General features: G+C 41.4%; 1 protein-coding gene across 1 annotated transcript; it reads left to right on the forward strand.

Moving 5' to 3' along the window:
- Positions 1-9044: 9044 nt before the first annotated feature.
- LOC103723195 (uncharacterized) lies at positions 9045-10832 on the forward strand. Its single transcript, XM_008814032.3, has 4 exons — positions 9045-9496; positions 9618-9716; positions 9866-10294; positions 10534-10832. The coding sequence occupies exons 1-3, from the start codon at positions 9211-9213 to the stop codon at positions 10273-10275; spliced, it is 795 nt and encodes a 264-aa protein (XP_008812254.2). The 5' UTR covers positions 9045-9210; the 3' UTR covers positions 10276-10294; positions 10534-10832.
- Positions 10833-15929: the final 5097 nt, after the last annotated feature.

A 15929-nucleotide genomic window follows, 5' to 3' on the forward strand; every position in this document is an offset into this window, starting at 1 on the left:
CTCCATCTCCTCCCTTGTTTTAACTTTGGACGGGGGGGTTTTAGAACAGGCCTCAGCCTTAATTGAAACAAAGAAGGGGACTTTACAGTTGGTTCCTTGCTGTATGCCGTCCAAGGTGACAACTCCGGCACCTTTAAGACACGGTTAAGGCGTTTGGACTGCTTTACAATGCGTGTCAAAGTTTGATGTGGCATGCTGTGAGTGACCGTGCTCTAGACCCGTCCCATCCATTGGCTATGCGAACTCAAAAGAGGGTGGCTTTGGGACGCCAGCTTTGTCGGCTGACTGTTGGATCTGCTCAAAAATCGGGCGGCCTGCCCAGCTCGTCTGCGAACTCAAAAGAGGGTGGCTTTGGGACGCCAGCTTTGTCGGCTGACTGTTGGATCTGCTCAAAAATCGGGCGGCCTGCCCAGCTCGTCTGAGCTTGGAGATTCGAGATTGAAAAAATGTTCATGGGGCACTCGCATAAAAACGTCGGGCTACCCAAAAAGATTCAAAGTGAGATTGACTTACCTCTCGGAAAGGCCTACCCTACTCTTTGGAAGTACCTCATCAAAAAACCGCAGAAGCATCAACTCAAAACAAAAGTGTTGGCAGGAGGCAATGCAGCTTTTGGACGGTTCAGATCTGATTTTTCAGTTTGATGGGTTGGATTGGGTCAGAAATTTGAGCTCTTTTTTTAAGTGAGCTGGGTTTAGGTTTACATCAATTGAGCTCGTGCCTAATTATTTAAATTAATAATATATATATATATATATATATATAAAATATTTTTGTCATTTTTCAAATTTATATTCTTAATCTGATTCTTAAATTTCTAATCCTCCTCGCCGCGTCATCATCTTCCTCTCTCACTGCCATCGCATTGTCCGCTTCCTCTCGCTGCTTGTCTCGTTGTCCAGCTCTTCTTGCTGAGAGTGTGTCGTCTGCTCTCTCTGTCGCCGTTGCTGCATCGTCCACTCCTCTCAACGTCTGGAGTTATCGGGCTGGGTCGAATTTGGGCTTGATATGGGGCTAAGCCTGGCCCGAACTTGGCCCGGCCCGATAGGCAGCTCTTCTGACTGCAGGGCAGTTCGTTACCCAGCATATGCATTCTATGCTTTAGTTAAAGAGGGCATTGAAAAAAGTGTTTGGCATGACCATCAGTATTCAATTTTTGACTTTTATTTTGAAGTTTAGAAAATCAACAAACTGGTAAAAAGATTGATTCTACACGGGTGAGGTGGAACATTTGGATTTTTGAGAGCATGCGGTAAGCGACCGCGCTCAAGCCATGTCCCATTCAATTGGCTATGCAAACTCAGGAGGATGGTTTTAGGACGCTAGCTTTGGCTGTTGTAAGAAAGTCTAGGCAGGTTTGGCATAGCAACCAGTTTTCAGTTTTTGATTTTTATTTGTAAAATTATGAAATCAATAAACTGGTAAAAAAAAATCCATTCTACAATCATGAGTTGGAGCATTTGGAGATTTTAGAGCATGCTGCGAGTGACCGCGCTCTCAAGACCTATTCCTTTTTTTTTGGTATAACGGCTACATAGCGGTGGAACAGAGACCCTCTGGTGTGTCTAGAGGACCTTTCCAGAGTGCTGGACGACATAGGTGGCGACCCAGTCTGCGACCCTGTTTGCTTCCCGATACACATGCACAGTCTGGAAGGCTCTATAATCTTCCGACATCTGATGAATGTCATAGAGTAGAGGGGTCTCATCCCCCCCTATGCCCCTCCTCTCGTAATCAGTCGATCACAGTGGCCGAGTCTCTCTCAAGAAGGATCTGCTCCGCCCTCAGCACCTGTCTCGCATAGCTGATGTCTTTTTATGCTACTCTGAGCTCCACTCCTATCACTGTCAATCCAGCGGTGCTTCACACCCTCCCCCTGCCCCCCACATAGCAATCAGCAGTGAGTTGTGACCCTAATCACGAAATCCACACCTACTCTATCTCCATCGCCTGAGATGCTACCATTGAAGTTTACCTTAAGATGGCCGGAGGGTGGGAGCTCTAAAGAGACAAAGACGATTCTGGACATTGTAACAACAAAGAGGGGGTCCCAGATATCCCTGACCATCCCAGATAAGGTCACCGTGGTAGCTCTGGCGACCTTAGCAGCCTGAAGAAGAGCTCTCTCCACTGCACTCCTCAAGGGCACCCGCCTGTCTTTAAAGACTCGAGCATTTCCGTCCAACCATATATGATACACCAAATAAGCACATGTGACTTCCCAACCCATCGTCCTCGAGTTCTGCATGACTGTCCTCATTTGGTGTAGTAGATCGTCAGCAGATCGGATGACCTAAGGCAAGGAGAACGCAGCTCTCCTCTAAATGTATACTGCCCGCGGGCACTCAAGCAGAACATGAATGATGGACTCCTCCATATCAGGGCATCTAACACAGCTCGGGGTGATTCTGACTCCCCTTTTTACCAACACGCTCTTGGTCGGTAAACAACCCCACGCCACCTTTCATAAGAATAAAGCTATACGGGGGTGAACATGCATCTTTCAGATCTATTTACCATCCATTTGCCTGATAGCATCCCCTTCCATCACCTCTTGTAAGTTCGTGGCCCGCACCTTGGACCTGCCCATGGCTGCTCAGACCAACCTATCCACCATCTCCCTTGTAGGTAACGGAATGGCTAGAATGCTCTCGGTAGCTGCTCCCTAAGACCTCCCTAACCAGTGGCTCATTCCATCTGCTTCCACTCCGGATGATCAGATCGCTGACTCTGCAGCCCTCCAACCTTGCTGAATTAACTAGGGTTGGCACTTGACAGAACTGCTTCTCGAATATCCAGTTATCCTCCAAGACTAGACCCCCAGGCCGCTCTATCTGGCTGGCTGGCAGACCAACTTCCATGCCATCAGGTGGATACCCCTTCTGCCCTCTTGTCTACCCCAAATGAAGTTTCTGAATAGTTGCTCTAGAGACCTCAAAAGCGACACCGGTATAATGGTATTCGATAACAGGTAGATCGGGATCGAACTGAGAACCGACCGCACTAAGGTCACTTTACCCATCATAGAAAGTACTCCCATCTACCACCCCTCGAGCTTGCGCCTGATGCTCAACTTGACGTCAGCGCAGTCACTACCTCTGAGGCGACGCCCCGTGATGGGAACTCCTAGGTACCTCATAGTGCCCTCTTGCCAGTGCCGGCTCGGGCCTTAGGCGACTGAGGCGGTCGCCTAAGGCCCCCACCCCACGGTCCCCACAGGCCACAGCATAGTTTTTTTTTTATTTAATCCGAGCTGGAACAAAAGATGCTGGGCCCTGGGCAGCGATGGAAAAATATTTTGTATCAATATTTTTTTTGGCCCCCGACCGTAGCCTTCTGCCTTTCCCATCCATCTCCGATAGCTAGAGTGACAGTCGTAGCTGGGCGCTGGGCAGTGGGCGACGGCTACCAGAGTATCAGTACCGGGATGCTACGCCGCTACAGTGCATCCCCTTCGGTCCTTCGGCGTCTTCCAACGACAGATTGGCTGGGCAACGTCTACGACAGTTGACAAATGACAAGCAACGGGCATTTCCTTCCTCCTCTCCCCCCTTCTCAGTTCTCTGCTGCCGGTTATTTCTTTTTTATTGGTGAACCAGTGAACCTTCTCCCAAATCCCAATCTCCCGTTCTCCGGTTCTGAGGTTCTCGGCAGATTCGCAGGCTTGCAGCACCGCTCCATCTCTCCTCGTTGAGACGTCGACTCGTCGTCCTCGGCTCCTCCGAGGCTCCGAGGCTCCGACCTCCGGCCTCCGGGCCTCTGGCTCCAAGAAGGCAGAACCCGGCGAGTGGCGAGCCACCGGCCGAATCTCTTCTCCGGCTCTTGGACCGCCGGCCGGATCTCCTCTCTTGGCCGACGCCCGACGTCGCCGTCCTCGGCGGCTCGGCTCCTCCCGTCCTCCAAGTTCCAACCTCCGGGCTTCGGCCGACGGAAGACCCGGCGAGTGGCTAGCCACCGGCTGGATCTCCTCTGAGAGGAGTCCTCTCCAGCTCTCCTCGCCGTCCTCCGACCTCTGGGCTCCGCCGCTCCAGCCTCCTCCGCTCCTCGGCACTCGGCAGCTCGGCTCACTCCAAGGACCAAAATCCACCATCCTCACTCCTCCGTTGGACCGTGAGCGGTGAGCATCCCACTGAATCACTGATCCCAATTCCCAATTCTCGGTGACTGGTGAGAATCATAGAATCTAATCCACCGTCTCTCCTCTGTTAGCTCCTAAGCTAGTTTACTTTACTAATTAATCTTTTGATCCAATTAATTTTTATTTAGTCAAGTTAGAGCCAGTAGAATTGATTTTTTTTTTGTCCAAATGTAGGTTGGTTGTAATTTTGCTTCTCAAAAAGCTAGACGAATTATTTTTAAATAAAAATTTAAAAATATTTTTATACTTATTAAAAATTTTTTATTATTTAAATAATAATAGAAAAGGCCTCTTCTAATGAGTTCGCCTAAGGCCTCCAAATGTATTGGGCCACCCCTGCCTCTTGCTCTTCCACTCCCAGCATATCCTTGATGGATGCCTTCACCTGTGGCTTGGTCTTCGGGCTGAAGCTGATCACCGACTTGGCTAGATTAACCCGTTGCCTAGAAGCTGCACAATAATCCCCAAGAATGCTTGGAATGGCCTTTGCTGTCTGGCTTGTAAGCCGCGTCAGAAGAAAACAATCATCAACAAATAAGTGTGATATCTGAATAGGCACCGTCCAGGTCTGTATGTTTCTAAAATCTGGGTCTCCTAGCATGTCGAAGGGTTCTGGATAGCGCATCCGAGCACAGAATAAAAAGTAATGGAGAGAGTGGGCACCCCTATCGCATCCCAACCAAAGACTCGAAAAAGTGTGTAGGCGAGCCATTTACCAGTATGGCAAAGAAAGATCTCTTCCATTCATTGGCTATGCAAACTCAAAAAAAGGATGATTTTAGGATGCTAGCTTTGTCCACTGACTGTAGAGTAGTTCGAGCATTTGCGGGGCATTGTAAGAAAATCTAGGTGTGTTTGGCATGGCTACCCATTTTCAATTTTTGGCTTTTACTTTTAAAATTATAAAATCAATAGATTGGTAAAAAAATGATTCTACAACGGTGAGGTGCAGCATTTGGAGTTGCTGCAATGGCTAGCCATCATGGTTGACGATTGCCATTTTTGTCTTCTCCCTCTATGATATCTATAACTTATTTTTGCTTTCTTTTGAGTGCTTTTTTTAAATAGATTATAATACTATACTATTCTACATTTTAGAATTATGTTTCTTATTAATAATTTTATTTTCCATTGTTATTAACTAATTTTTTTTATGAATTATTACTATAGACATACATTGCAAATGGCGAGAGAGACAACCATTGCGTATTCCACATGGTTTCAAAGCTAATATACTGGTTGCTAGGATTAAATCTACATGGCTGAGAATGAAGAATCCCTCTCTATTGCCCAAGGAGACAACCCAAGAGGGGGGGGGGGGGGGGGGGGGGATGAATTGGGTTTTAATTAATTATTGATCAATTAAAAATAAAGTGAGTGATTAACTAAATCTATTGCAAGTGAACTAGTTAGATCAATAGATGCAATGAGTGAAGAGAGAGAAAGAGACAAGGTCCAATACAAACACAGAAAGATTTATAGTGGTTCGGAGCCAACTTTTGCTCCTACGTCTACTCCCCAAGCCGCACATGGGAGTTCACTATAATCCCTATGATTACAGCCGGTTGTTTTGCAAGCTCACAACCTAACTTGTTGTTTTCACGAGGTCACAACGAACTCGGTCGGTTTTGACAGGCTCACCGACTAGAACCACTCAATTTTTTTCCGGATTCACAATCAAACCCAGTTGGTTTTTCTCGATTCACCAACCACAACCTTACACCGTTGGTTTTATCTATGGCTCACCAACAAACCTTACAACCCTTGATTCAATCTCCTGATTGAATCAAGTACAAACACAAGAGTTTAAAGTTTATAAGAAAAGCTTCTAAAAAGCAAATATGAAACAATATAAACAAGATTGAGTTAGAAGCTCTCAAACAGATTTGAGATTAGGAAGTGGAGGCTTCTCGATTTCTGAGTTTTCTCTTGAATGAGCCGAAGGATGTAAGACAGTAGGTAGAGATTTGAATGTGAAGGAATCCTTTTTGGTTTGACTTGAATGCACTTCTTTCTTCTTTTGCTTGGATTCACTCTACGGAAGCTCTTGGTGGTTGAAAATCTTTAATGCTCAAATGGAATAACTCTCTTCTTATCTACTACTGTTCACTCTAGCTATTTAAGTGATTTTCCTCGAAAAATAGCCGTTAGAGAGTGATTTGGAGCCGTTCTGACCCGTCTGCACAATCTGACAATGTATCCGTTGGGATCGGAGTCGACTCGCGCGATCTGGAGTCGACTCGCGCTTCACTGGAGACGACTCGCGCTTCACTGGAGACGACTCTCCCACTATTTCAGATTTGAATTAAAGTGCATGCCTCATCCTGGGGTCGACTCGGATCAAACTGAAGTCGACTCGCCAACAGCTGGAGACGACTCGGGTACTTAGGGGTCGGCTCGTTCTCAGGGTTCCATAAATCCAACTTTCTGTTTTTCTTTCTCATGTCGACTCAGATTTTTTTGAAGTCGACTCGCTGTCTTGAGAGGCGACTCGAGATCTTCGGGAGATGTCTCATTCTCAGAGACCGAAAAATTGATTCTCTGTCTTTTGAACTGATCTGCCTCGGAGTCGATTCGGGCTTTGTTGGAGTCGACTCGGCTAACTTAGGGGTCGACTCTGGAATACTTGGAGTCGACTCGTTCACAGGATCTCCGAAACTGAATCTCTACCTTTCAAACGATTTTCCTCTGGAAGTCGACTCGGACAAACTGGAAGTCGACTCGGCTGATGTGGGAGACGACTCGTAGTCTTCGCGAGTCGGCTCGCTGACAGGGTCTCAAAAACTAACGTTCTGTCTTTTTATCAGCTTTTCCATAGAGTCGACTCGGGACCATCTGGAGTCGACTCGCCAAGCATCGGAGTCGACTCGCAACCTTTTGGAGTCGACTCGCTAACAGGGTCTAAAATTCATCGTTCTGTCTTTCTGTTTGTTCTCAGTCGGAGTCGACTCGAGCTTGTGCCAGAAACTTCAAGTGTCCCGGAGTCGATTCGTAAAGTTCAGGAGTCGGCTCGTGATGCAGACTTTGGTTCAAATAGAGTTCAATACTTAACCAAAATACTCTGAACCAAAGCTCAAGGCACTTAGACAGAAATTCATAAAGATTTACCTGAAACACTAGATTGAATTCATTAGAACAACATAAGGCATACTCAGATACTTTGAGCTCATCAAAATTAATTAGGAAATACTCAATCACTCCACACTCTCCAAGTAGAAGTTAGGTTCATGGTCAAACACAAGATATTTTTCTTATTATTCGAAACCATTGCATTTTACTCGAACTATATTTTTTTTTCTTTTGTATTTATTATATTTGTGGCTGAAACTTAAGATATTTAAGTTGTTTTTGGATTTTATTTCTCAAGAAAAAATCGTTTATAGGTTTCAAGTATTTTTCAAAATTAATGATCCAAGTATTTGTTAAAAATTAAGAGAAAGAAATGGGTTTGGACGGACAACATGATCTATCCATCTAGAAGATGGATGATGAGAATAGGAAGATGAAGAAAAATGATGATCTTCTCAAAATGAAATCTTTCCTTGCATCAAGCTACAATGACCTTATAAGAGATTGAACTTAGTTCAAAAATGAGATTGTTTGAAAGATATTTTTGGACTCTAGGTTATAATTTGGTTAATCCAGGTCAATATTTGATATTAGTGGAATTTAATCCATATTTCATATCAATTTAAGCAATTGAATTATCAAGATTGGTCACTTTATTTAGTCTGGATGGATATTTATGCGAACTTCATCACATCTATATTGAGATTACCCTTGGTTGAGTGGAATGCGATGCGATCCATTTAAAACTATTTACACAGGGGGTCTATGAAGCTTCATTCAACGAGATCACTCAAAAGCCACGTAAATAACACGTAAATAGCTATATTATACATTATTTCCTTTAGCCACCAGATATGATTCTTCGGATTTTCAAACATAGAGGTTTGTTCAAACAGCTTGCACTTCCGACATTTTCACATGTGGCATGTGCCTAGCCATCCATGCACTAATGTAGAGAAACTCAGAAACAAATTGCAATATGTGACTTAAGGTTAGCTTACCCTTATTAAGATGGGAATAGGTTTTTATTTGATTTGGTTGGATTGAGGAGAAAAGGATGAGGATGGAGGTCGACGTGTACGGTCTTCACGGATATAATAAATTATTATAAACTTTAAAAAAAATAAAAAAAATACGAACTAAAATTTTGCATTTTCACTCATGCTACATCAAACTTAATTATCTAACTCAATCTAAATGATAAAAGAGTGTTTTAAACATTCAAGTAGTGCTTTTATTATGCCACTATAATGCACAAGTATTCAGTCCTTTTTTTTAAAAAAAAAATCAAGTAGAAATATATAGTTAGATCTAAATTTTATGGATTAATGTGAACATTAACTAATTCTTTCAGGGTACATCATTTAATTTATCTTTTTATTTTTTCAGTTCATCATTTTTCTTTTTGAGAAGTAAAATATTTGGATGTGTATCCATACTTCCGTGTCTCATTTTTACATTGAGTAAAGTCCATTCCACCTGAAAGTTTTTTTAATTTCAGCTAACTTCATTCTTTTTTATTATATTATAATCTATTTTCATGCGTTGCATGAATGTTTTGCCTATTTTCAACTAAGTTGGTCGATGGATCTTCCCTATTTTTTTTTCGCTACAAGAGAAATCTTTCCCTTGGAAGATGGACTTGCCTGGTTGAGGCGCTCTCGAGTCGTCTAGAATTCGGCCTCAGCTAAGGCGGCAAAATCAGTCAATGGGATGCGCTGACACGCGTCCCGGCAGTCGGACACTTGGTGCCAGACCGCGCTACCTTACAGGCTCAAGAGCCACGTTGCATCCCATCCCGCGCGACAAGCCACCAGGCCTTGCTCGTTTCCGGGCGTTAATATGCCGGCCGCGCCCCTCTTGCCCAGTCCCAACCCGATTCTCTCCTCGCAGAGGAATTACAACCCGAGAAAGGGAAAGGACAGCAACGAGCAAATCTCGATACTTCTCGTGGAACTCCACATTAATCAATCATCAGGTAGTCTTGTAGTCGATTCGCGAGAATGGGCACTCACAAGGGCTCCACGGTGCGGATGCTGCTGCTACTTGCTCCGCTCCTCCTTGCGGCGGCAGCGGCCGCAGAGACAACAAAATTTGGTCTAGAGGAGGAGGAAACCGGGAAGGCAGGGGAGGAGGACTCTTCCGAGTCATGGACCATCTGGGCCAAGGACAAGATCTCTGAGGGATTGGGTCTCAAACACCAGCAGAAGCGAGAGGAAGAGGAGGCAGCTCAGAAGGCCCGAGATAATGTGGAGAGTGCCAAAAGAGAGGCCCAACAGATGGCTTCCGGTGAGTGATTACGAATTAAAATAATCGACATCTATTGGTGCCGTGAAATGATGAAAACCAGTCCCTTTCCCTAGCTTGTCTGCTTACACTAATAAATATACATGTTCATACAAATCCGCAGACAAGGCGTCGGACATCAGACAGGCAGCCAAGCAGGCTGCCCATGCAACGGGGGAAGCAGCTAAGGGGAGCAAGGATAAAGCGCAAGAGCTTGCCTCCGGTAAGGACATCATGACCTATCCATATATGATTATCAGATGTAGAACGAGTGGAGGGTAGATGATAAGAGAGATTTCCGTTGGTCCGAACCTCTGACTACTTATGCTGTCGGTAGCATAGATTGAGCTTTGTTGCTGAAATTTTTGGCAGAAACGGGACGACGTGCTGCAGAGAAGGCAGGCGAGGCAGGAGAATGTCTGATGGAGAAGACAGGGAAGGCCAAGGATGCTGCGATGGAGGTTGGGCATCAATCGGTGGACACGGCCGGTGAAGTAAGGGAAGGGACGATGGACAGCGCAGGGAAGGCCAAGGATGCCGCCGTGGGTGCCACTGAGGAGGCTGCGAGCGAGTCCGCAGAAGCGGAGGCGGAGGCGGAGGCCCAGGAGCAGCTCCTCAAGGCCAAGGAGAAGGCCAAAGAGAAGGTTGAGGAGGGGTATGCTGCTGCCAGAACCAAGGCCGGGGAAGCTCTGGATGCCACCAAGAAGACCCTCGCCTCCAACTACGAGACCGCGAAGGAGAACATCATGGGAGGTTCTTCCAGACGAGAAGACGAGCTCTGAGAGTGTTTCTTCTTTTCGTGTGAGATGCGGGAGAGTGGCTTCCGTGATCTCTTTCTTCCTTCTGTAACATATATATATATATATATATATATATATATATATATATATATATATATATATATATATATACAAGCTGGACCGCATGTGTACAGTTTCCTTGTTCTGTAATGGGGGATTGTGAATCCTGTCAAACTTTTCTCTCTTTTTTTTAATTTTTTGGGCAAGTAATCCTGCTGAATCTTACATTCTTACTTGCAGAGACTAAATATCCGGATGCTGGCAGTTTGCTTGCATGCTTGCTTGTGAGGACGGGAGGGAGATTCAATTCTGGGTCCAGACATGCGGGGATATGTTACCTGAGTTCAGCCTTTAATCATGGCCGCCCGTGATTCAGTGCAGTGCAATGGGGGGTTTAATCATCTATTCACCACTATTCCGTTTAGGGCATCTGATTCCGCTGTTCAGGTCTTTCGCTGTTTAGGATATCCAGTTCCTCTCTGTTCAGGTATTTGGATAATCATAACATAAATTGGAAAAGTCATTACAAAAGCTAACAAGCCAACGAGATAAAAATCTGTACGTCGTGTTTCTGGTTAATTTTTTAATTAATTAACAAAATTTCTGCGCATATATATGGCTAACATCTGTGCTTTAAATTTCTTCGCACTTGGCGATGCAGTTTTTAATTCTTTAGCACCAGCTCCACGATCTAAACAATTCGAAAATTACCCCCAGGCATTTTGTACAGGTGTCATTATATCAACTAGATTTAGATTGTAAATGAAATGATTAAAATAGTACTCCCCTGAAAGCAGCCCTGCATGTATCCCAATCATGCACTAGCATAGGTGTGCTATAATTACATTATGGCCGTCCTACAATTTTAGTTATTCTATTGCTACGATGTACTTATAAGCATAACCACAATATATATTTATACGACAGCCATTTTCTAAGCCAGTTTATATAGGGTTACAATATTACATTGCGGAAAAAAGATGCAGAGAAAGAAGTAGAAGGAAATTGTGTAAGTGGACAACAGAATTATAGAGGGTGGGGTGGGAAAACATGGGGCTTCAGTATTGTAGAGTACGGGCAACCTTTGAAGTGGAAGTTGATGGAGCCCATCCATAAGGACCCATGGGTAGGTACAGTCTCACTTCAGGTAGATCTTGGATATTCATGTAAGGTTAAGGGATTCAAATAAAAAATTTTAGCTAGTATTTTCGGAAAAGTTCTGGTTTGACCAATGGGATGCATGTATAATCTCACGTGAAGTAGATCTTGAATATTTATGTAAGGTTAAAGGATTCAAATAAAAAATTTTAGCTAGTATTTTTGGATAAAATTTTGGGTTGTTATAAATATTATTAGAGTAGATTTGGCTCACAGTCCATGTGATTAGGAGATATTGCAGCATGAATTTTTTGGGTTACTAACTTCGAGCTGATCATAATTTTTGTAGTTGGATTAGGACTCTTAGGCTCATGAGGACATCGAGGTTTAAATGGGAAGAGAGTATATGTAAGAATCCATATGGGTATGAGTTTAGCCATATTGATTATATATTAAGTAGATTTTGAGTATTATAGGGTTACAAATTCAAATAAAAAAAACTAGCTAGTTATTGATGTATTCAATCTTCTACATGTATCATAGTCTATATGGATTAGGAAAAGTTGTGGCAAACAATTTTTTATGACTGAGTATGAGCTAATCATGATATTTATAATTTTGATCGGAACTTTAGTATAAGGAAGATGTTAGGAGGCATTTGGTATGGGGTGATCATCCCGAGATTAAGAGTGATGTAGGTAGAGTTGATGAGATCATCGCATTTGGTTGTACCACGATGATCTTATATAGCAATAATCTCAAATCACCTCAACTCCTCAAATCATCGTCTAACTCAGTGATGGAATACCTATCCTTGAGGTCAGAAATCTAAGATCATTCCAGGGCAACGATTTTGGGCTAAAAGTTGAGGACAAAAATGTCCCTCAATCTAGTAAAAAAAATAATATATCAATATATCGTCAATATGTTATATTAATATTATATAATATATTTTTATATGTATTATATTATAATATATTATTAATCATATTATTCTTCAATTATAATTTTAAATTATAGTAGAAATATATTATTGTATTTTAGATTTATATAGTGAAAGTATTTAATATATTACTTCTATTTGCCTTATTTTTTAATCAAAATAATTATTAGTATTAAAAATATTAATTCTATAATAACAACTAGTATATATTTATAGAATTAATGATTTATAGGACTAATAAATATATTTTTATAGAATATTTTAGAAGTTGTTTTGGTATTATATGGTGAGTGATCTTGGATTTATGTAGAATACCAAACAGGTTACTCATGGATATTTGAGAATTTTTAATCATTGGAATACCAAACATAGTAATCTTAAATAATTGAGATTAGATTACTTTGAGATAAGGATTACCGATGATCTAAGATCATCTTGGTGATTCCAATTGGATCACCTAATGCCACCTTAGAGTTTAAATAGAGGGAGTATGTTAGTACCTAAACGAATGTGGTTGCAAAGTGGGAAGATTCCGAGCATTTAAGTATTTATATAGAATCAAAAAATTAAAAATATAACTTTTTAGTAGGGTTGCAAGTGGATTGAATTGAACCACCTTTAATTTGGAAAAAATTCAAAATTAATCTGGCCAATCTTGAACCAAAGTTATTTAAAACATTATATGTTGCATACTGTTATGATACACACACACACACAAAAATATATGTTGGTGATATAATTAGGTAATTAATTTATATAACATATATAATATATTATTGGTTGTGTTAATATTACTATTGATCCCTTATTTGATCTGAAAAAATCTGATTGATTGTTAAAACTAACATTATATTTGATACAATCCAATTCAAAGAGAATTGGGTTTGGGTTCCATTTCCTGATCTAATTCAACTCAACTGTGGATTGGATTTGAGCTGTCCACCCCGACCTACTTGTAGTCCTATCATTTGGCTTATCTTTTGGCTGCCCTTTTTAGTTAGGAAAAATTTGGAAATTGTATTCGTTTTAGATATTCCAACGGGTTGCAAGTATTTCCTAATCTTGCTCGTATCCAAATTTAATTATCTTTCTCCTGCACAATGTCCATAAAAGAAAGGTAGATGAGCAGGGTGTCTCTTGCACTCACAGCAGATTCGAATGCCAGATTTTCTTAGTAAAACGGGCAGTTAGAAGGAGACAGGAGGCTATGTCAGATGCTCATCTGCCATCCTTTTCTGCTTGGATGATTGCCAGTGTAAATCCTAATCTTGGTTGTCAATCGCATAAAAATTCCAATTTTTACATAATAGGTATTTTCCGAAATGCAGGATAAAACGGGCAACTCGATCCCCTTTTATTTAGGAAATAGCAGAAATGTCATACCGAGTAGGGTTTGGAAGAACGATATTTCCATTTTTCCTTTAAAAATTAGACTATAGTATTACTCCGTGCAATAATCAACTATGTCAACAAAAGTGCCAAAAAAAGTTATATGATATTGTTGCACAAGAGTCACCTGGTGTAATAATCGGCTGGGTTGAAAAAGGTGACAAATATAGCTCAACGGCCTGTTTGGTGCCGGACTAACCGATGCAAGAGACTATCCTGAAAGGAGATAAGCAACAAAGGGAGTCCAAGGCCCAGTCTGGAAGCAGAACAATCTTGGTCCCTTATCCCACCTTGATTCATTGATAAATGTCAACCATGGTATTTGACGCTTGGAACCACCGATCCCCCAGACACTTCAAGCAAACGTACAAAAATCTAAAAGTCATTTCTGAACGGGACTCCTGCTACTAATAGAGCCTATCAATCCTGTGACTTTAAAAAAAATAAACAAAAAAAAAGGGTGTGTGCAAAGAAACCATTCGCCTGTATCCTCTGTGCTTCCTTGTCAAGCCTCTCTCCATCTGTTTTCTTTCTTATCAAGCCATCTCTTTCATCCATAAGACCTTCCTTCCTTGAGTCCCTTTTTCCTTCTCCAAATCCCTCTTTTTTTTCTAAGATCAAAAAAGTTTATGGTATATATCATAAAACCAACAAGTGTGTATCATCTGGTCAAATACTATATACTGGTAAATATAATAATCCGAAAACTATGTATTGATTTATCTAGAAACGTATAATAAGATGCTGGATAACTATTTTCCTAGGCATGTCACCTAGCTATATAGTATATACCGGTGAATATCATATTCTGAAAATTATATATCAATTTTTCTGAAGGTGTATATTAGGACATTGGATGAATATATTGCTAAGTATTTATCATCAGATTATATACTATGCATTGGTGAATACTATATTTTGGAAACTGTGTATTAATTTATTTAGAGATATGTATTGGGTTGCTACTGGAGTATATATTGAAAAATCGATGAGTGTATTTCATCTAAATATGTACTGTGCACTAGGTGAAAACTATGCTTTCATAATTATGTATCGATTTATCTAAAGATAGGTATGAAGATACTGGATGACTAGTTTGTTAGGTATATATCACTTGACAATATACTATATATTAGTAACACCATGTTCTGTAAATTATATATCGATTTACTTAGATGCGTATATTAAGATGCTGGATGACTATTGTACTATAAGTGTACCACTTGGCCATATAGTATGTACTGGTGAATACCATATTCTTGACACTATGTATGGATTTATTTGAAGATGTATCGGAATGCTAGATAATTATTTTGCTAGATGCATATCATCCGACATGCATTGTGTATGGTATATCATGTAGCCCTTTTTTATTATTTCAAGTCATGAAAATGAACTCTATTAGTAGGAGGAATCCCATCTTGATTTAACTTTGGGATTTCCTCTTAGCGTCAGAAAAAACATAGCAAAATAGAAAGCCTGCCCTATACGATACTCTAGTGCGCCCACCATAGAATTTTTGTTCCAAGCAAACTATGTATGAGCGGGAACTGGTAGTTCCCTAGGATCCCGAGCATTCCCCATCCCCATCCTTTATCTCATCTTAATTAGTGAAAATCCACAAATACCTCTTTCCTGGTACACGCAACCAGAAGAATGAGAGATGAATGATCAAAAATTGGCAAATTTAATTGGCCAATGTCTCTCAATCTGTAGACTTCTCTCTCTGCTTTTGTCATTTTTTTTCCTACAACATATTCTATTGTATCTCAGAATGTCAATTAAACAGTAAATAATTCTAAACTATAATTATCTGATTAGAGAGTGATTCTGATGATTTAGTTTATTTATTCCCTTATTAGCTATTTGCCATCTAAACACAGCCTAAAAGCCAGGAATACCAGTTCTACTTGATCGCTCGACGCTCACACATCTTTATGCTCTAGTACCTGCCCTTAGCATTTAGCATGATGCTGAGGATCATCTGTTCTACTATTCTTGTCAAGGTTGTGCCCACGGGCCCCTTATGCTTGTCCACTTGACCTGCCGGCAATGTGCGGTCACCATGATGAAGCAAAAAGAGGTGCATCAAATTATTCAGAAATTCTTGTAACGGACAGATCCATGTGGATAGAATTTTTGACGGGTGAGCGGCTGGGTCTTGTTCTCTGATCACAAAAATGCAAATAGCAATCTTGCAGCTGAA

Source organism: Phoenix dactylifera, chromosome 2 (assembly GCF_051530095.1).
Source record: "Phoenix dactylifera cultivar Ajwa chromosome 2, Ajwa_hap1_PhDact_Kaust_v1.1, whole genome shotgun sequence".
In the NCBI taxonomy this organism is placed as follows: domain Eukaryota; kingdom Viridiplantae; phylum Streptophyta; class Magnoliopsida; order Arecales; family Arecaceae; genus Phoenix; species Phoenix dactylifera.